The sequence below is a fragment of the Nomia melanderi genome, chromosome 2 (genome assembly GCF_051020985.1).
Source record: "Nomia melanderi isolate GNS246 chromosome 2, iyNomMela1, whole genome shotgun sequence".
Taxonomy (NCBI): Eukaryota; Metazoa; Arthropoda; class Insecta; order Hymenoptera; family Halictidae; genus Nomia; species Nomia melanderi.
The window spans coordinates 29,064,961-29,088,243 of record NC_135000.1 but is presented as its reverse complement, the minus strand read 5'-3'; the positions used below and the strand labels follow the sequence as shown (position 1 = coordinate 29,088,243).

Sequence of the window (23,283 nt, the reverse complement as noted above, 5' to 3'; positions counted from 1 at the left end):
TGTTCGAGTAATTAAATCATCTGTTTGCGACCTAGCGTTCCAAATATGAAAATTTCATCTCACCGAAGTGTCGACATTCGTCCGCAAAAGGTTAAATTCTTGAAACTTCTATATGGAAACTCCGAGAATGCATCCATTGAGACTTAATTGATTCACGATTCAGTTCGCGTATTGCTAAATCAATTTTTTTGACGCATTATTAGGAACATATGTTATCTTCCTAATAATTGCAGAAAGAAGAAATCAGGAATCATTTTGACCCATCCGGTAGTTTTAGTGTTGATGATCAGGCTTCTGAGTGAACGGCAGAAGGAGAATGAAATTGTTCTGGATTATTTCTTAGCTATGATCGATACAAGTTTGCCTCAACTATATGTGTACGTTTGCTCAAAGTTATCGATAACAGAAGGATGTTTAACTTGAATTCAGAAAAGTTCAGTAATACTTGTTAAATTCTCCTTGGAATCTTCGCCACGAGTCTAACAAGAACTTAGTAGGATGTTGATGCTTACTTTACATTTAATTCAGTTTATACTGAAAACAAATGAATAACACTTGAATTTATCAAATTCAGTTGGAAACTTAAATGTATTAAATTCAGTTGGAAACTTCGCCACGAGTGAACACTGGATAATTACAAAGTAGACCTTTTAACCCTTTGCGCTCCTATATCGAGCGTCACTCGAGTTTCATTCACAGCTGTGCTTCTTTATCAAAATATTTTTCAAACAGAAGTATTATTTCTAATAACAGAGAAATAGATTATATTATTACGTAACTCTCAATATTATTAGCAAGAATCGTTCGCACTCTCAACAATCTATCCCTTCAAACGCGTTCCAAATCAAACAAAAAATGTTCTCCGCTGTCTCACCAAAATGTACCTCACGCACATTCCCATTCGCTTTCAACACACACCCCCATTCGCTCTTTCTCACCCTTGCACCCTCACTCGCATCTTTCGTCCATAGTCAAAATTCACGCAGTCGCGTACACGCTTTTCTCACGGTCCAGTCGCTCGGTTCCAGACACTCTTCCTCGCATTCTTTCAGCCGCTCGAGATTTTCTAAACGCAGTCACACTATTCTCCAAACATCCCGGCGCCGGTCGTCGCAACACGACCTGGTCGCCCTTACGCACGCGCAACAAACCATTCATCCTACGATACTTCAAACTACGCTAAATAATTCTAGATGCTACGAATATAAACGTTGATAATTTTAATTCCCGAGTAATCGAATGCAAGGAGGTCGTCGTGTCGCGATCGGCCGATTGTCCCGCGACTGAAGCCTCGCCCGTTTCATCCGCATCCGAACGAACAAAAGGAACGAGCCCCGACGTGGCCGCGCGACTCGTGATCCGTGACCGAAGCTGTTGCTCGGTTATCCGGAAGCGACCTGGATACGCCGCGCGTCAGGGAGGAACGGCGGCGGGTCGCGTGGGCGTAGCGCCGGCCGCCTTAACGTTTCATGCATAGCTGATGAGACGGGTCATCTTCCTTCCCATTTGTCGAATTCCCGATTTCCTCGGGCTCTTCGAAATCTTCGTCTCCTCGGGTTCCTTACGGTGTCAGTTACAATCTTGAGAAGAGAGAGGAAACCGGCTTCTGAATGAAACTCTGCACGTGTCGTGTGTAGAAATGGAAAATTCGAGGCTTGACAATGGTCCGCCGGTTTTGAGGGACATCGATGTTCAGTTTGTACGTTAGTGTAATATGATAAATATTAGAGCAGTAAGATACGAGTGGAGATTAGAATTCAAAGGAGAGACAAGGAATTCTAAGTATGGAGATTTGAAATTAGGAGCTTGGAATTACTTTCTTTCTTTTCTCTGTCACTGTGAATTATGATAAAATAACAAATAATATTGTTATAGTATAATAATATAAAATTGTATCTTACTGTTGTAATGTTGTTTTATTACAGTAATGTACAGACTTAACAAAATTCATCGCAGGAGACTGCCAAATTTCTGAATTCATTTCCAGCGCAAGTGGTTATTGTTGACCGGTCGCGAATTAACTCGTGTTCGCACTAGCATTAGCTATTTCAATTTTTGAACAGGGCAGCGTAGAATATTGCAAAAGTAGAATGTTAAAATTTATTTAAAAGATACGCCACAGTTTCGTTTCAATGCATTGCATACGATAAAGACACATCGAAGCTTATTCAGATTGTTTCACTTTCATATTTAATTGCGTAATAATAACCGGTGACGTAGCACTTCCGCATTAAAAACTGCCGGTCAACAATGCGTTAATAACATCCCACGACCCAAATGTCTTGCGACAGCGGGCCATTGTCTCGATTCATTCGGCTGGTGAATCCGGCGATGCTGTTAAGAGCATTGCGCGTGTCTCGCTATTCCACGAAACAACGGGCCCAAGTCGAAGCGATAAGCATTGTTCCCGCGGTTCGCGATTCCCCGTTTTCGATCGGGACTCGCGTTGTCTCGGGGAACAGGGGATAGGTGTCCAGTTGTCCCTCGATTGCTCCTCGTCGACGAATCTCGCGTTTAGCGCATGAGAAATCGCGATTGAGCGTCTGAACGCGTCTGAATCGTTCGAATGCGAACGTTTCGCCATTGACCTGTTCGCGAGGGGAATTTTGAGAGTAACTTGGGGAATAATGCTTCGGGCTTCTTGCAATTTCTATCGATGAGTGGTTATTAATTGTTTCATATCAGTTGGAGAACGATGCTTCTGGTTTCTTGCAATTCATATTAATGGGCAGTAGTTTTGCCAGGAAATTTCGGGGACTTTGAATTTGTTAGCTTGACGTTGTAGGAATTTGAAATTTGGGAATTTTTAGATACGTGGCACTGTGAATATCTCTGAAGTGATCCTGCTATAGCATAACCTACAATAAATTATGGAAATATAAATAATTTGTGGAAATCTTTGTATAACACTGTACTTGTACAGCTCTAGATAACACGATTTTTGTTTAACATACTCAAATCCTACAACACAATCTCGCTCTGATACGATCAGATAAATTGTGAAAATCTTTGTTTAACACTGTACTTGTACAACTCTAGATAACACGATTTTTGTTTAACATATCTAAAAACTGAATTATATTAGAATAACGACGGGAAACGCGATGAAGCTTAAACAACATGGTTTCATGCAACCCGACATTTCCTAGGAACTTATCTACCATGTTATAGGATTACCTATAACTAATAAATACAATTGTAAAGAATAGAATTATAAATTGCTGGTGTCACAATAGAAAGTTTCAATTAGAGGTACTAGTTCGTCAGCTAACGATCTTCTCATTTCGAGGATGCGGAAGATTATTTTCTTACATTTCGAAGAGATTCTTCAGGAAGTCTGTGAACTTGATATTCAATTTACAGAAGTTTACCTTTGAACTCCCGTCTGCTTGTAATTTGCAAGATCATTTACCTTCCGCCAGAGTTGTTAGCAATTTTATACTTTTCCTTGATGAGTTTTATGGAACGGGATGTCGGAGAGGTGACGTTTTTATGTGGAACGTCCGCGAGAGTCGAGAGTTATTAAATTTGTTGTGCGTACACGGAGGTACGTCGAAATAAAAACAAAATTGAATTGCGCGTTAGCAGCGGAGCCCGGATCGCAACTATTAATTCCATTACGAATTCCGTCCGCGGTAATTGCCCGCAACTCACTGCAATCACCTGCATCACAATCGGCAATCAGCACCAATTAACGAACACAGGAAACCAACCTCTCTCTCTCTCTCTCTCTCTCTTTCCGCCATGACAACAACTACGTACCAATCATCAACTTAAATCCACCCTTCCAACGAAACATCCGGACGGTGAAAAACAGAGGCAATTCGAGCAGTCCTTAATTAACAGACATAAACACAAACATATTTTCGGAGGAAGTACGGAAGAGAACGGAACTGAGTAACGAACAGTGGCACGAGGAGGGTAAGAAGTTGATTAACCCCTTAACTTGTACGCTCGAGTTAATTCGAGCGCGCTAAACAGGCCAAACTGGGAAAATAACAATGTGAAAGCAGAGAAAAAAATCGTTTTATTGATATTTATTATTTACATGGGATTGTAAGGTATAACAAATTATTCAAGAATAAAATATAGCCTTTTTCCATGGAAAAGAAGCGCAGTATATCAAAATTGATTTTTTTTTGGTCGGTTCTTTTCAAGAAAACTGTGCGTTAAGGGGTTAAATGTAGAAGACATTGGAGAATCGAGGGTGAAAGTTAGAGAATTAAGAGAGGGAGTAATTAGAAAATGAATAGAGTATGTTGAAGCCATTTTTTATTATTAATTGCCTGCCGAAAAATTCCTCCCACATTTAATTCATCTTTTTAGACAACGCTGAAAATTACTAACAGATAAAATCAAACCACCATAGAAAATTTGTCATTTATTTGTTGGTAACAAATAAATATACTTATTTGGTTGAGAAATAACTTCTATTTGAATTCTCACCGGACCACCGTTAAACTGAACGTCGGGATATAACACAAAAGAATATTAGAATATTAGGAGAGTGATGAACTGCTTGATTAAGTAGGATAATTGGGAAGTTGAGGAACTTAGTTGTAGAGTGAAATTGAAAAAGATTGGAGAATTAGGTAAGCAAGGAATTGGATGATTAAGGAATGAATAAGAAAGTTCGAAATAACTGGGGAATCGAGGAGGTTAAACACTCGGGGAATCAATCAAGGAACTGAAACATTAGGAAATGAGTGCAATCAGAAAGTGGGAATTAAGAAACTAAGAATTTGAGATCTTGAATAACTGAAAGAGTAGAAACTTTAGGTAATTATAAATTGGGAAATTAAGGTGACTATGAATTAGAGAACTGAGGTAATCGTTAATTAGAGAATGAAAGGAATTAGAAACTAGGTAACTAAGAAACTAAGAATAGTCTTCCTTTTAACCATTTATTTTTATTTTTCTTATCGCCTGCTTAGAAATGGAACAACGGGACGATTGCGCTATTTACAATATTTTACATAAAAATAGAAAATTGTAATTGAGTTTCTGAAACGAAAGAAGCGCGATCGCGCCGCTTGCCACTTTTCCACTGTGTTTCGCAAAGACCTGTAGCACTTAAATAGTTAAAAACGCGTCTAAATAGAACTAGAGTAAGTATTCTCGCTTTTCTAAGAACATTTCAAGTTCCTATAGAAACTAAGGTTAACAAGCAAAGTCAATTCCCCAACCAGTCATCACATAAATCAAATCCCCTCTAACATTAATACCACAAACCCCTACTGTCGTCAATCTTTTAAACTTTTGCTTCATTCATCGATGTCAAAGACCTGTAACACTCAAACAATTAAGAAATCGTCTAAATAAAACCAGAGTAAGTAATCTTGCTAATAACATTTCGAATTCCCATAGAAACTAAGGTCAACAAGCAAAGTCAACTAACATGAACACCTGAAATCCCTACTGTCTTCAATCTTTTAAATTTCAGCTTCATTCAACCATGTGAAACCCCTAACACCCAAGCAATTCAACGAACTATAAATTAGAGTAGTAGTCAATTCCCCAGCCAGTAATCACAAAAATCAAATCCTCAACACCAACACCACAAACCCCTATTTCTAATCTCTCAAACTTCAGCTTCGTTCATCCATGTGAAAGTGACACTACATGAAACCCTAACACTGAAGCAATTCAACCAATTACAAATTAGAGTAGTAGTCAATTCCCCAGCCAGTAATCACAAAAATCAAATCCTCAACACCAACACCACAAACCCCCATTTCTAATCTCTCAAACTTCAGCTTCATTGATCCATGTGAAAGTGACACTACATGAAACCCTAACACTAAAGCAATTTATCCAATTATAAATTAGACGTAAGAGACCCAAGCAAACCCAAGAAGACTAAAGACATTGTATTGAGAGACGAAATGACGTGTGTGTTCCAGCAGCATCCGAACGCGACGAACAGTAGCGAGACGAGCGTGGGTGGCGTTTCGGGTGCGTGCGGAAGCAGCGGCATGCCGGCGGGCGGCGAGGCCGGGTGCAGCAGCAGAGGCGGGAGCAGCAGCGGTGCCGGCGGCACGGCCGGCCAGGGCTGCGAGCAGGGAGCCCACGGTGGCCCCTCGTCTCATTCCAAGGAGAGCCACGCCAAGTTCAGGCACGGCCTGCTACAGCTTATGATCCACACGATCGATCCGCTCCACGACGGTCAGTCCCGCGCCGGTATACCAACTCCACACTCTATCACTCTCGCTTGCCGCTTTGCCTTAGCGCTAACAGCACGCTCTTAGATGTCCCAGTGACGTTAACCTGTTCACTGACACTTCTGTCTTGATTACATGTTAATCGGACAACAGTTAAACTGTCGTCTTTCGGATTATTAGGATCTTGTTTGTTGTGTTATTAGAAGTTATCGAACAGTTGAAGATTCATTTCTCTGATTGTTAGAATCTTGATTACTGTGTTATTGGAAGTTATCAGATAATAGTTGAAGAATCATTTTTCTGATTATTAGAATCTTATTTATTAAGTTATTGGAACTTATCAGACAACTGTTGAAGAGTCATTTTTCTGATTATTAGAATCTTGTTTCTTGTATTGTTAAAAGTTATCAGATAACAGATGAAGATTCATTTTTCTGATTAATAGAATCTCGTTTATTGTGTTATTAGAAGTTATCAGGCAAGAGTTAAAGATTCATTTTTCTGATTATTAGAATTTTCTTCATTGTGTTATTAGAAATTATCAGACAGCAGTCGAAGATTCATTTTTCTGATTATTAAAGTCTTGTTTATTGTGTTATTAGAAGTTATCAGGCAATTGTTGAAGATTCATTTTCCTAATTACTAGAATCTCGTTTATTATATTATTAGAATATCAATGATTCCTGAAAAGATATATCGAAGTTCGATTAACCCATTCGATAAATAATGGCATTGACTTTTGCATGATTGACACGAGGTATCTATTGGGTCGATGCAAACGTTTGGACGATTTCTATAACAGATTTTGGAATATTCTTTCGCGCGTGTAATTTTTATTACACACTTCATATTAGAGATAATAAAATGTCTTTGTTTGAATGACGTCGAGATCTTTGGATCGACCTAATAACGCGCTTTAGTTCGCAGATTTTTCATTGATCTCGCGTATCCGAAAATTCGGTGATTTGGTTGCTTACCGAAGTTTCTTTGCACAGCAGTTCGCCTGCAGCTTGGTGTTTTGTGCGCCGTTTTCAACTCGAATGGGTTAATCGATGATTCTATTAAAATTGAAGAAAACATTCAGAGTAGGGTAGACCAGAACGAACAGTGAATAAAAATTCGGGCTGCATTCATTATATCGCGAGTGATTTATCTTGTTCTCATTGATAAGAGAGATTGAACTATTTCTTTCAATATTAACGTATTGGAAAATTTATATAAAGACTCTTAACCGTGCAACTTTGCTAATTACCATGGTATTTAAGAAAACATTAAATTTGAGTCAATTGGATTATTCAAAATATATTACATACCAATACATCTGAGTTTTTCTATATATAACGACGTAAGTTAATTTTCCAAGAATATTATTAACGTTACATTAACGTTATAAAATGTCACGTTAATTTTCAGAAAACTGCGCATATGGCAATTTTTTCAACTTATAGTACTATACATAGAAAAACTTGATAACGAGTCAAAATCAATTCGAATCAAACTCAATATTCCCTTAAATACCACGATAATCATCAAAGTTTCATTAAATATTAATAAATATTCTCATATATTCTCACTTCTTCGACATCAAATTGAAATCGATCGAACTCGCCTTGGTCTACCACGAATTTTCCACTGTTCTATTCAAGAAACGTTCATTACGAAAGTTCCATTAGCGTCGTGACAGTGAACAGGTTAGCAAATAATAGCGTAGCTTTCGTTGGAACGTTCTGCGCACGCGATCGGCTCGCGTTTCTCTCGTGAGAACCGTCCGCGAGCTGCGAGGCTCGAAGTTCGAAGGTATTGAGACGATGCGTCCGATTCGTTGCTCCCCGACAGACGATCGGATCGTTCGAAGCGATTCGATTCGATTGAGAACGGCCTGCGCGACTCGTCGCCGCTCCAGATCGCTCTCAGATCGCGGCATTGTTTTAGATCTTCCGCGCGATCGACTGGTTGCCCGATGACCGCGATCCGGTAGCCTAAATTTTCGAGGACTCGATCGGGAATGCCGCGACACGACTCGATAAACTCGGAACTGGATCGTCCGCCCGGCCGAAACGTCCCCTCGCGTTTCTTCGGGATCTTCCTTATCAATTTTCACTCTGTTAAATTCGATTTCGCCAGACAATTACTTCCCCCGAGCATTTCTCCGGGTTTAACGGGCGGCTTCGGGGAATCGGGGACACCAGGGGACGGGGGGGAGATAATGAAGCTTAGATAATGACGATAGATCGACGCAGTAAACAAAACGCCGCGATTTCGCGGCGGGATACTGGGGGAACTTGGCAGACTCGGATTCTGACGTGGAAATGGACTCGGTTGTTATCGGACGTTTGGTAATTTATGTTTCGATTCGGAATTTTTTTATGGTTGTACGTTGAAAGTCAAAGTGAACGGTCTAATTTAACACTAGGTTTACGGAACGCGTCAATTTGACGCAGATAGAATTTTATAAATATTATTTGGTAAATGTTTCAATCGGTTTTCGTTGATCCAATTACACAAATATGAGTCCTGATTGTCTATTTCTACATGTGCAGTTTCCAAAATCTAAATGAACGAATATCGACTTCCCCAGGAACAGTAGAATAAACTGTACGATAAATTCCCGTAAAGCTAGTGTTTACTAGATTCTTAGTCCGTTACTAAACTAATTAAGTTAGAATCATCAACTCGGTTGTTATTGTCTATATTTGGTAATTTATATTTCAATTCGTAAATTTTCGATAGTTGCACCTCGGAAATCAAAGTAAACGATCTAATTTAACTAGATTCTTAGTCCGTTACTAATCTAGTTAACATAGAATCATCAACTCGGTTGTTATCGTATACATTTGGTAATTTATTTATTTATTATGCATTGATTGAAATGGTGAGTGAGAGGCACCTCTCGAGTGCAAAGGGTTAACTAAAGGGTTAACCCGTGAATCTCACGGATACAGAATTTTCTAAACACTATTCCATAACGGTTTAACTCAATTATAATTAGTATAGTTATGAGAATACACGTTAGAATTCTGATCTGGAAACTAATTTCCGCGAGCTAATGAACGAACGTCTTCTATGATAGAACAGACTGCAGAATACGTAAATCTACTGCTGCATAACACAACTATTACAAAGAATCTCTCGATCAGCTAATGATCACTAGATATACAATATTTCTCAATACACAGAACACTAATCGACACAGTTGATCGATACACCAACGCGATCTAAGGCAAACTTGAACACCAGGAACCACGCAACGAAGGAACCACGGATCAATAAAAATTTGGAACAGTCTCGCAGTCGTTTAAGGGTTAACATTCTTGGCACGATAGTCACGTACTTACCAGTCAGGCCACCGTCGTTCTCACTTCCGGTCGCCGTATCCGCAACGAGCAACAGAGACAGTCGTACAGAGCGCACCGCTCGGTCTTCGTTTCTCCCTCTCCGTCTTTCTCCCTGTCTTTCTCTCTGTCGGTGGCCCAGCGATGCGCCGAACCGCAAAACTTCCGAAAGCTCTATCGAATAAAGTGCTTTTAAATGTAGAGTCACGGGAACACTTATTACGGCCGCCGAGGCGTGGCGGGCGAAGGGGGACGGGACACGGGGTCGCGGGGTTGAAAGGGTGCGCGGGTGTACACGGGTGGGCTTGGCCTCCCTATCGACAGCCGGGTCAAGCCGGAGACTCTTAACCCGGTGAAACGTATCGGGGAACGTTTTTCTCGGTCGCGGAACCTTGGGTCGTGGCTTCTGTGCCGTGTACATTCACTGGTGGGAGCGAATTTTCCTGCATATCGATTCAGAACGGTGCTATTGATTTTTGGAATTTTTGTTTGGGCGTAGATTGTATGGGTGTTGGTCGCTCTTCCCTTAGTTGTGATGTGTGTGTGGTTGAGGAAATACGTTTCTTGATCGTGGAATCTTGAGTTATAGCTTCTATGTCATGTACATTCACTGGTGGGAGCGAATTTTCCTGCATATCGATTCAGAACGGTGCTATTGATTTTTGGAATTTTTGTTTGGGCGTAGATTGTATGGGTGTTGGTCGCTCTTCCCTTAGTTGTGATGTGTGTGTGGTTGAGGAAATACGTTTCTTGATCATGGAATCTTGAGTTATAGCTTCTATGTCATGTACATTGAATGGTGTGAGAGAATTTTACTGCATATCGATTGAGAACGATGGTATTGATTTTTGGAATTTTTGTTTGGGGATAGATTGTATGGGTGTTGGTCGCTCTTCCCTTAGTTATGATGTGTGTGTGGTTGAGGAAATACGTTTCTTGATCGTGGAACCTTGAGTTATAGCTTCTATGTCATGTACATTGAATGGTGTGAGAGAATTTTACTGGATATCGATTGAGAACGATGGTATTGATTTTTGGAATTTTTGTTTGAGGGTAGATTGTCTGGGTATTGGTCCATTCTCGTTTAGTTCTTATGTGTAGGTTTGTTGTATTGCGTATGGGGTTGAAGAAATGCGTTTCTTTGTCGTGGAACCTTGAGTTATTGCTTTTATGCCATGTACATTGAATGATGTGAGTGAATTTTCCTGGATATCGATTCAGAACTGTGCTATTGATTTTGGAATTTTTGTTTGGGGTTAGATTGTGTGAGTATTGGTCCCTTCTCGTTTAGTTGTTATGTGTGTGTGGTTAAGGAAATACGTTTCTTGATCGTGGAATCTTGAGTTATAGCTTCTATGTCATGTAAATTGAGTGGTGTGAGTGAATTTTCCTGGATATCGATTGAGGACGGTGTATTGATTTTTGGAATTTGTGTTTGGGGATAGATTGTGTGGGTATTGGTCGCTTTTTATATAGTCGTAACGTGTATGTGAGGAAATGTGTTGGCTTGATTGGAAGATCATAATTATTAGGGGATTTTGTGTGTCCTCGGACACTGAGACTGCAGCGTCGTCTTCGTCTGCGGAATTCTACGGTTGTTTCCCTGTTTCCGACGATGCTGCTTTGTCGCATGACCGATGGCCAGCCGGCGTTTCATACGCCGTTGCGACGGGACGAAGTAATTAAACGTGCAGGGCACACGACGTAACGAGCCTGAAGTTCAATGTCGTGCGCGTACAGGCTGGCCGCGCACTCTCCCTCTTATCGCGTTCGATGTAGAATCAGTAGAATAGGTCGCGCTGTAGTCGGACGTGTTAACGCGTAAGTGACCCCGGCCTTGAGTCGCTTTGAGACCCTTAAGACCTTCGGAGGGCGCTGGACATTGTTGTTGGAAAATTGTTGAAGGGTTTGGAAAAACAATATTCGTTGATGATAGTATTTTTTTGTGAATATTCGAAAAATGACAGGAGTTGAGATTGGCATTGTGGAATTTTTTATTGATGTGCATTGGACGTAGAAATTTAGGGAATGGAGGGAAATTGTATTTCGTTTGAAGTGGAATAGGTGGAATTGTGGTCAGGCTTTGTTGGAAAATTGTTGAAGGGTTTAAAAAAATAATATTCGTTGACGATAGTATTTTTTTGTGAATATTCGAAAAATGACAGGAGTAGATGTTGGGATTGGGATTGTGGGACTTTTTATTGATGTGTATTGGATTTAGAAATTTAGGGAATGGAGAGTGTATTTCGTTTCAAGTGGAATAGGTAGAATTGTGGTCAGACACGGGACCGTGTGGATAACGATGTCCTTGAGTTACTTCGTGGCACTTATTTGACCTTGGAAGGTTGCTAGAAGGTTGTTGAAAGGTTTAAAAAAATATTTGTTCATGACAGTAATTTTTTAATGAATATTAACACGTTTAATACCATGGGGGTCACCGGTGACCCCCAACCAAATCGAATTAGTATCATTCACTCAGTTAAACGTTAACTATTTGAAAACTTCTCTATACTATTAATAATATTACCTAGTGTAGCGACATTCAGCAACATAAACGTGCAATAACAATAACAGTTCAATTCAATAAATCAATACTATATCGTAGTATCTAGAATTTTTAGCGTAGGATTATTTATTGATGTGTATATGATTTAAAAATTCAAGGAATAGAAAGCACTGTTTTATTTACAGTAGAACAGGTGAAGTTATGGTCAGGCATTTATACACGAGACTGAAGACGTCCTTGAGTCACTTTACAGCCCTCATTAGACCTTCACAGGGCTCTCAACTTTTTCCGAAGGGTTCTCCAAGCACATAAAATAAACGTTTACAAAGAGTATTAATTTTGCATAAATACCAAGAAACTATTGCACACGATTCCCTATAAAATAGTATCTGCAGTACAAGTAAGCTCAAGTAGAGTCAAATAGAACAAACAATGTTGCAGTCCAGTATATAACTTACTTACAGTCAGACACATGCATAATACATCAGCTGATAATAACAAGTTCGAGTCGCCTCTATATCCGCGAACCTTCGGAAGGCTCCGATAATCATCGTCTGACCTTGACGTGCCTCAACCCCTTATCCCATAATTTCGTAATTAAGCCTATAACCGTTCGTTCATTATCAATCGTCCTGCGCCAAAGTCAAGCTTCGATCTCCACGACGATGAAACAGCCTTTAACTTATAAAATTTTCAATTCGATATTAACACTTTGACTGCCACGTCACCCGAATTCGGGTGACATTGTTTTTTACAGAAACGTGGACATTAATTTTTTCGTGACGTATCGAACGAATCGAATTTTGTTGGATATTTGAGATATAAGAAAGATAGTGGAGGAATTATTAAGAATTAAGAAGAATCTTGATTTCCCAGTTTCTGGTTAATGGAGAAAACTGTTTCGAGCACATGGGAGTTTCGATGAGTGTTTACGTGGCAAAGTGTTAAACCTTGTGTAACGTATCAACACATAAAACATCGAAGTATAACGGGTGAGACTCCTGGTGAAGAGTTTCAACATGATTCAACAAATATATATATTAGTTCATTCGAATTCAAAGTAAATAACTCTGTAATCAACTATTATACTTAACAGGAAATATAGGCGTAACATATGCTTAGAATTTTTCTCTTTATCCAATAAATTATTAATGACAAAGTAGCCGTATCGATCAGAGTTGAGGAAGAAATCATAGGCCAAGGGGTTAATCATTAATAAAGATAATCAATTGTGTTGCGAGAAATATCGTTAACATTTAGTCAGAAAGTAATGAATATCTTTCATGAAAAATATCGTCGAGTGCAAAGGGTTAATACCAAACGTAATACACTCCTGCATGAAATCACTCGGAGTCATCCAGCTTGACACGCTAAATGAAGCGATAAAAACCGCTGTTTCCAAACAATGGCAATATTTAATGAACTCCGAGGAGGCTGTACACGAAATTCTTATCGAAGTGGGACTCGCGTAACTTCGCGGAGACAACTTGTACATTGAACTCGCTAACAAGTAGAATAGACGAAGTTATAGTCAGACGAACGTACACGTGGATATAACGGCGGGCTCGAGTCACACGGCCGGATCGATACCGGATTGTCAAGCGGTCTCGGTTAACATTGCCAGAAGATGCTCGAGTACGTTCTACGTAATCTTCGCGAACGGCATCGCTTCCGGATAAAGATCGGGTCGACAGTGGGGAACTTAGCTTAGGTCGTTCCACGTGCAACTTAGAAATCAGTAGAATAGCCCGAGCTATAGTCGGACGACCCTATTCGTTCGAGGTGACGGTCTCGAGCCACTCCGCGACGGCTACTAGACCTTCGGAGAGCTTCGATGATCTTCTCCGGGAACTCCTCGAGTGGTTTTTCAAAAAAAATCCTTGCCAATGCCGTAGATCAGCGGTTCTCAACATTTTTCAAGGTCGACGGACGACGTAGCATTTTTCTTAACACGTCCGTGCGACCCACGTTGAATTTTCCGTTCAGGCCGAAAATGAATTCTCATCGAGAAGCGAAGAATATTTTAAAAATTTATTGTAGACTCAAAGATAGGTATTTTAGTATTATGCATACTGCGGTTATTTGATTTTAATTGATTGTAAAAATATGGGTCGTATACGCCCCATCATACAGCCTGAAGAGAAAATTTAAAAAAAATGATCCGACACGGAACGTGTTAAAGATACGGTAGAAAGTTAAGGAAATCATTTTGTGAAAATTATCGTATAATAATGAATAAATATTTACACTGAATAAGAACAATTTTAAAGAAACAAATATTCTTTCTCTGTAATCATTAATTTAGATAGGTTTTTCAATTGAAGTCTTCGGAATAAAATAGTATGTAATATGTACTAGCTCTACAGTAACACGAATGAAAAGAAATGTTCAGTAAAATTTGGAGAATATTGTTACTTAACCACTTGACAATATCGTGGCAGACACGTGACGAAAGTTTTAAACTGGATTTGATAAGTGTTCTTTCATCTTTTCAATGAAAATTAAATACTAGTTTTCTATTACCAATCGTCAACCTTTGTAATAAATGTAGACACAGAGTAACCATTAGAATTGCTTCTTTTCCTGATGAATTATTAAGGATAAAGTAGTTGTGTCAATTATAGTTAAGTAATAAATCGTAGGGCAAGGGGTTAAAGTATTGTCTTCGTGTGGCAGAGAAAAATGTCTGTCAGGCTGACAGTTGGAAAATGCTAGCGTAGATTCTTGATAGCCAGTTTCTTGCAAATCAGTAGTACAATCGAGGTATAGTCCGACGAGCATGCTTATCGAGGCAAATGAGCTTTCCACGGCCTTCCACGTCGTTCCTGAACTTCCGAAGAGTTTCAATTATCTTCACTGAAGTTCTGCAGCAGTTTTTTAAACAAATCTTTATAAACAACGTGATATTTGATAGCTCAATGCTCGTAGACCTTCGAAATCGAGTAGGATAAGCTCCTCAGACAACTCGGAACCGTTTCTGAGACTTCGAGAGGCAACAATTACGTTCATTATAAAGTTCCCGAAGATTTTTTCACGAACATTCTTGCGATCAACTGGAATTTATAATGACTTAACGCGTAGACCTTGGGAGACAGTAGTTCAGTCCAATTATAGTCCGACGAAGACACTTATCAAAGAAGATAAGCTTCCTAAATGCTCTTAGATCATTTCTACATCATCAACAAACAGTGCTCAGGCGTTTAAAACAAAAATCTTTGCAAACACCATGAATTCCTGTCAATTAAACGCCATGAGCCTTAGAAATAAGTAGTTCGATCAAGCTATAATGCGACAATCATACTTATTCAAGAAAATATTCTTCCCAGACACCTCAAGATCATTTCCAAATCATCAGAAGACTTCAATTATCTCTCCAGAAAATCCCCAAGTAGTTTATACAAGAATTACAAGCAACATAGCTCTCTACCAACCGAACCATTCAAAAAAATATTCTTCCTAAACCCCTGAAAATCATTTCCAAATCATCAGAAGACTTCAATTATCTCTCTATAAAATCCCCAAGTACTTCAAACAAGAAACAAACAACATAGCTCCCCACCAACCGAACCATCGCAGATCTCAAGAATCAGTAGTCCAGTCAACCTCTAGTCAAACAACTGTGCTCACCTAATCAGACATTCTCTGACTCTCGAAAAGACTAATTATCTTCTCCCAAAGGTCCTGAACGTTCGTCGATGATTTTTTCCAGGTTGATGAACATTGCGAGCGATTTTTGCTCCAGTGAACGCGGATCGTTTCGACTCCATCCACGGGCGGGCTTATCTAGATCAATTTTCTCGATAGCGATCGAGTCGATCGCGCGTAACTCGAACAATGCCGGGGCCCGGCGAAAGCGGCGCGCCGTCGCCCGCATCCGATTAATCGGCAGCGATACGAGTCGACGGTGACTGGTAAATGAATGCGAGCACGCGGTTGTTTCGTCGATCTTTCCCGCTCTCCTCCTATCTCCGTCTCTTTCTCTCTCTCTTTCTCTCTTTCTCTCTCTCTTTGTCTCTATCTCTGTCTCTGTTTCTCTCTGTTCCTCTCGAAGCTCGTTTGCCGCGCTGTCCTCTCCGTGTATTTATAGATCGAGCGGCGCGCGTGGCCTCATCCTAGAAAGGAAAAAAAGCTCCCGGAACGTTATTTTTCATCGGGCGAGCGCAAGGTCTGCAGCCCGATGTTTGCTGCTGGTTAATAACGGGACAGTGAGGAAGGCGGAGGAAGAGATGGGTGAATTGATAGAGTGATATGGAGAAAGATGGGGAGGTGGGTGCCGAGAAAGGATAGATGGATTGATGCAGGGGCGGGGAAGGAGGGTGCGAGGGGAGATAGATGGAAGATTGCTAAGTAGGTGAATAGATTGTTGGATTAATGAGTGGATTGGTAGATGTATTGGTGAGTTAATTAATGGGATTGATAGATAGATTGATAGGTTAATTGATGAGTGTATTGGTAGGTTGGTTTATCGATTGATTCATTGGTCGACTGCTCTATAAATTGGTAGATTGATCAGTGGATTCGTTGATAGAACGCCCTATGAATTGATAGATAGATTAATTGATTCGTTGATAGAACGCCCTATAAATTGATAGATAGATTAATTGATTCGTTGATAGAACGCCCTATGAATTGATAGATAGATTAATTGATTCGTTGATAGAACGCCCTGTAAATTCATAGATAGATTAATTGATAGATTCATTGATAGAATTCTCTATAAATCGGTAGATATATTAATTGATAGATTCGGTGATAGAACGCTCTATAAATTGATAGATAGATTCATTGGTAGATTCGTTGATAGAACGCTCTATAAATTGATAGATAGATTAATTGGTAGATTCGTTGATAGAACGCCCTATAAATTTATGCACAGATTAATTAATAGATTCATCAATAAAACGCCCTATAAATTGATAGATTAATAGATTCGTTAATAGAACACCCTCTACATTGATAGATTCAGCGATAGATTCACTGATGGACTCTACAAATTACTAAATAGCTCCGTCAATAGACCCATTCATGGTCCACTATAAATTACCAGACGCTCTCATCAATAGATTCATTGATAAACCACTATAAATTACCAGATACCTCCATCCACGTATTCACTAATAAATTCATGGATACACAAACAGATCCACTGATAAATAGACGAATCGATAAATCAATGATAAAAACACACAGACAGAAGACAAAAAGATAAGACCCATGCATTAGCTCACCCATTTCTCCCAGCATCTACCTTCCCCATCGTCCCAACGCATTACTATTCAGAATTACATTCCACGGGTCACGGCCGAAACTACCCATAATTACCATTTATATTACAATCCGAAAAGCGGCCGTTCCTCGCCCGACGTCCCCGACGCATCCACCGTTTTTCCAACGCGGCCCGGTCCGACGCAGACGGACCGTGAAAGATAATATTACAGCCGGTCGATCGACGCTGAAAATTCACGAGCGCTACGTGCCCTCCGCGACCGGCGCGTCTGCGGAACTGCGCCGGCCACCCCCGCGGCCCCGTGTCCTCGCGGAACGCGCGTCCGCGCGCTCCTTTACGGCGCCGTTTTCCCACGCGAAATTCCGAGGCAGGCTCCCCCGTGGATCGTGCCGCCCCTTAAGTTTCCCCGGGAACGATTCGACTTTACGTTCACTGCCTCTTCCGCGAACTGGTTGAGGGCCAGCTTAAACTCCACGCTTGCTTACGTAATTGCTGCTCCTGTTTCTCGGGTGATTAACGGCATACCGTCCGGTGATACCACGTTGCTGTCGTGTGCGAAGCTATCGAACGAGTAGAAAAAGGAATCTTACTTTTATTTAGGTATGTAGGGTGTGCGAGAGTTTAAGGTGTGAATGAGGAATGTTTATAACCTGCGATAGGAGTACATTTGAGAGATTAGGGTGTGAATGGAAAGTGTTCATGAGCGATAGGGATTGGGTGACTGAGAATGTTTAGGACCGAGTGACAGCTTGAGAGATCGAGGTACGAATGAGTGGTTTGGATCGAATGGTAAGACTGTGAGTGAGAGGGTGAGTGAAAGAGGAAGATAGAATAATTGGGAGTGAAATAAGATGAAGGCAGCGAGGAGGGCAGTCGGAGACAAGCGTTGGAGTCAAGAGTCAGTACACACGTTGAAAATCCTACACATATCCTCGACATTTTGTGGAAATGGAGGGAGAGCATTGGGAACTATTGAGATTAGTGACACTCCCGAAAACCTCGAGAAAACCCTGGCGACAGGCGAAATGATCTGAATGGATCGTGCCGGCGATAAACAAAAGATTCCTGATTACGCGTGTGGACGGCACAGTGTTAATATAAAGAATTGTCGCGCGAGACGGGCGGCATGGATTCCGATCGAGGGACACGTGGGAAGTTTCGAGCAGAATGATCGAGGAGAGTGAAATGTTAATACGAAACGTAAGGTTACTTTAGTAGTAACTTCGGAGGTAACAACTTCGAAGGTAATAGATTTCCAATGTTGGAATTCTGAGCTGATGTTCCTGGGAAGTAGATTGAGTGAGCCATGCTCAGACGCTTTGACGATTCTTAATCAACGCCTTGAAGAATCTGTAAATTTTCTAATTGAATTATTTATTTTACCACTTATACGAATGTTTAGCTGTCTATTAATAAATTAGAGACGTTAGTACACATGGTGGATTCTAGTATTTCAACGTGTTCTCGAAAGCTTCATTACTAACTTCTTAAGAGCCTACTGATATCTGTAATAAATTCATTCAGTTAAAACTCCCTACAGTTCAAATATTTACTAATAAATTCCACTTTTCACTTCTACCTACCATAAATCTCAACTCTATCTAACGCAGCCAATCTATCTAACACACATAGCAGTGTTCCATATTTCAACGTGTTCTGAAAAGCTTCATTACTAACTTCTTGAGACCCTAATGATATCTATAATAAATTCTTTCAGTTACAATTCACCACGGTTCAAATATTTACTAATAATAAATTCAGTTTCCACTTCTACCTATCACAAATCTCAATTCTACGCAACGCAACCAATCTATCTAATACACATGGTGGATTCTAGTATATTAACGTGTTCTCAAAAGCTTCATTAATAACTTCTTAAGACCCTAATAATATCTGTAACAAATTCCTTCAGTTACAATTCCCTACATTTCAAATATTTACTAACAAATTCCAGTTTCCACTTCTACCTACCACAAATCTCAATTCTATCCACCGCAGCCAATCTACCCACAACCCATCATCGATGCAACTCGTTCAATAGTATCATTGAACGCAATCGTGCACTAGACTCGAAGCGTCCAAGCCAGAACTTCGAAGACTAGGTCCGAGAGGTGCCTTGAAAGGAACCGTAGAAAAGGAAACCGCGTTCGTCAGCGAGCACCGAAACCGCCACAGCGCCGGCCACGGAGCTGACGCAGCGAAAATTTGTACGAGTGTCCGGTAACACACAGAGCCGGTGAACGAAACACGGAGATCGCGGTGGCGTGATCGATAGGAATCTTAATCCAGAAGGTAACCCGGTAATCTCGACGTTGAAATTGATTTCGGGGGCTATGCACGTAGGCGCGCGCCGTGTACCGTTCCTCGGGTTATATAAATGGGTCAGGTCACGCGCGAATGCAAAGAAAAGGACGATCATCAATTAAGACAACTGTTCCGCGCACTCCGGCCCTCCGGGTGGCCCGGTTCGAGCTCGGCGATTCGGGAAACGCCGTTAAACTGCTGGAACAGGCCAACCGAACGATCTATATTTTCTTATGCTAATTAGGAAACGTTTTTCAACATCGACGTTTTTCCCTGCTCGTGATTCAATCAATTTTTTCTGTAGTTCCTCGGGAAGTTATTGTTTTATTAATAACTGGAGATTTTTCTTAGATTCTGTTTGTTAGATTGTTTTTCTAGTAATATATATATATATATATATACTTTCTGAGGATTAGGCCGTGTATTACGATGGCTGATCCATTTTCATCTACGAATGCAATTATTTCCGGGGTTATTAGGGTGACTGTTGTATCACTGAGAAATTAAATGGATTTAACTATTGTTACTTGAGCGGAAGATTTAAGAAATGTGACTAACCACTGTTACTTAAGCAATAAGGAATTTTAGAAATTGACGTAATCATTGTTACTTATAGAGGTAATACGTAATACAAATTTTAACACTAGAACTACCGTACGAGTCAAAATTACTGGTTTCGATTTTTTTGTTTAGCAATTATTGATATCTTCGGAGCATTGAATATTCGAGATGATTCGAATATTCATTTGAGTACTATAATGAATGTCTGAAGAAACTGAGAATAATCTATTGTTACAATTTTTATGGGAATTGCGTATTAATCGTATCAAATGCTCGGTAGTTCTAGTGTTAAAATGAACATCTTATGAATCTGAAATATTAATTTTACTTAATCTCAATTCACGCATGAAATTCTAATTTTAACCCTTAACCGACCGGAAGTGCTTCAAGTTAACTGATGAAGATACCGTGACATAGATAAACAGAGACAAATTCACAGAAGTGACTGATCACAATACTAAACGTGACACGTTATATATATTGAGAGACAAGACAGACAGACATACATCACAAGTTCACTACTAATCACGCTATACTCACTGGACAACACACACACTTCAACTTTGTAAACACATACACATTCCTTTCAATACTAAACAAATACAGTCCACTTCCAACAAGAAAAGGAGAAGCCTTTTCTCATCGCGTCTATTTCGCACAAGGTTAATTCGGCGCTTGAAAGTGTTACGCCGCGTCCACTGATACCGCCCGGACAGCGTGCGCGAACATCCGTATTATCGCGATCCCCGCGTTGATCGCGTCGCCGCAAGCGATCAAACGGTTTCCCGGCGGTTTTACGAAGAGCAACAACTCCCGTCGAAGTTTCTTTCCGCGGCAATCGGCGGCGAATCGATCGCGTGATACCCGGTGTCAGTCTTCCCCCCGAAAAACCTCGGTTTTTCGTTCCATCAATCCGGCCGCGAGAGCGCCCCATTAATCTCGATCGCGCGGGGAAACGCTCGATACGCGTCTCGATTCCGGGGGAGCCGTCCCTCGCTGTGCGCGCGTCTGCCACACCTGTGTGCGTGTGCGGGAACGTGCTCGCGAGAGAGGACCAGCTTGAAAGGGAGGGAACCTCTTTTTTTCTGACGCGGGAGAGAGCCACCTATTTTCCTTGCTCCGTGAATTTTTTCCCTGCGTTTCCTCTGGCCCTTTGTTCCTCTCCGATGTTTCTGCCTTGTTTCCTTTTCTGTCCCTCGACGTTTTAACTATTGTCTCTCTCTGTCTCTGCCCTTTCTCTCTGTTGCTTGATACTTTTTATTCTCCTCTTTCTTCCGTTTTTGAGGATTCTTCGGTTCTTTTGTCCTTCATGTCTCCCTCGACATTTGTTGTTTCTCTATCCGTTTCTCTTCGCCCTATCTGTCCCTTGATACTTATTCTCTTCTCTCCCTCTCACGCTTGATATTTTTATCCTCCTCTCTCTTCCATCCTTTTTGATTTTTCGGTTCTTCATGTCTCCCTCGACATTTGCTGTTTCTTTCTCTACCCGTTTCTCTTTACTATATCTGTCCCTTGATACTCTTGTTCCCTTCTCTCCCTCTCACGCTTGATATTTTTATCCTCCTCTCTCTTCCATCCTTTTTGATTTTTCGGTTCTTCATATGTCTCCCTTGACACTGTTGTTTCTTTCTCTATCGGTCTCTGCTCCCGCCACTCTCTCACAGACATTCTCTCGCAAAAATCATTCTCTCCCCCACAAGCATTCTTCTCACTCATCGCAAACACTCAAATGCACCCCTGGAAAGCTGGCCCTGCAGTCTTGGGTCCGCGACGTTGCAGGCCACTTTCCCTCGATGTTACAGCCTGTCCTTCGCTCACACATTCTTACATTCACTCTTAAAAATACCTTAAACTACGCTAAAAGTTCTGGATACTACACAACGTATAAACGACATCTTTTACATTTCTCTTTCCTCTGATTCCTCTAATTTCTGCATTTTTCCTCCTCAATCTTCCACGTCGCCTATCTACATATCACAAAAAAAGGAGTAGAAAGACAGAGAAACAGACAGGAGAAAGGAAGAGCGTAGCCAGAGCGACGATGGAAAGGGAAGACGAGGCAGCGACTGTTCCCGGAACCAAGAGAGTGGCTGGATGGTTGGCTTCGAATGAATTTGCGGGACGCGTTTTGAGCACATATCCCCGAGTAGCGAGCGAGCGAGCGGGCGAGTGAGTGAGTGAGTGAGTGAGTGAGTGGCGAGTATGTATCGGGACCCTGACCTAGAAACCGCCCCGCGTTTATCGATCGATAGTAACTAGCGAATCCACACTTGGGTACTCGGCCCAGCTTGCTCACTCGCTCGCACGCCTTCCTTTTCCATTCCTTTAACTCCGGGCTGCCTCGAACGTCACCGGAACATCAGCTCTCCGACGCCACTCGAGATAATATTGAGGACGAACTATCTCTCTCTCACTTTATCTCTTTCTTCCTCTCTACCTTGCTCTGTCTATCTTGTATTCACTTTTTTCCTGTCTCTCTTTTTTCTTCTCTTCCCTCTCTGTAGATGGCTTGCTTCTTCGTTGTCTCTTTCTCTTCTCGAAGTCCCTCCATTTTTGTCTCGTCATATTTTCTTCGGAATTTTGCTCTTTCTAGCTTTCTGTTTCTTACTTTTCCTCTTTCTAATACTTTTTCGCTTCCTTTGCCTTTCTCTTTCTCTGAATTTCACTCTCTTACTCTGCCTCTCACTTTCTCTTTCTTACCCTTTCTGTTACTGACACTTGCTCACTGCCCTTGCACTTTCTCACTCTATAACTCTCTCTCACTTTATTACTCTGTCTCTCACTCTCCTTTTATTTCTCTGTCTCTTTCTGAAACTTTCTCAGTACCCTTGCTCTTTTTTACTCTATAACTCTCTCTCACTTTATTAATCTAGCTGCCTCTCACTTTCTCCCTTAGTCTTCCTCTTTCTAACACTTGCTCTCTCATTGTCTCTCTTACTTTTCCTCTTTCTACCACTTGCTCGCTTCCCTCGCCTTTCTCTCTGACGCTCTCTTACTTTTCGTCTTTCTAACACTTGCTCACTCCCCTCGCCTTGATCTCTCTCCAACTCTCTCTGACGCTCTCTTACTTTTCGTCTTTCTAACACTTGCTTGCTTCCCTGGCCTTTCTCTCTTTCTCCAACTCTCTCTCTCTCTGACTCTCTCTTACTTTTCCTCCTTCTAACACTGGCTCGCTTCCCTCGCTTTCTCTGT

General features: G+C 40.9%; 1 protein-coding gene across 1 annotated transcript in view; it reads left to right on the top strand.

Moving 5' to 3' along the window:
* The window catches only part of Nckx30C (solute carrier family 24 member Nckx30C), a 163,196-nt gene that overhangs the window by 65,887 nt on the left and 74,026 nt on the right, over positions 1 to 23,283 (top strand). Inside the window, exon 3 of the mRNA XM_076365145.1 lies at positions 5,904 to 6,180. Within this exon, the coding sequence (XP_076221260.1) occupies positions 5,904 to 6,180 (277 nt within the window). The remainder of the gene's footprint in view (positions 1 to 5,903; positions 6,181 to 23,283) is intronic.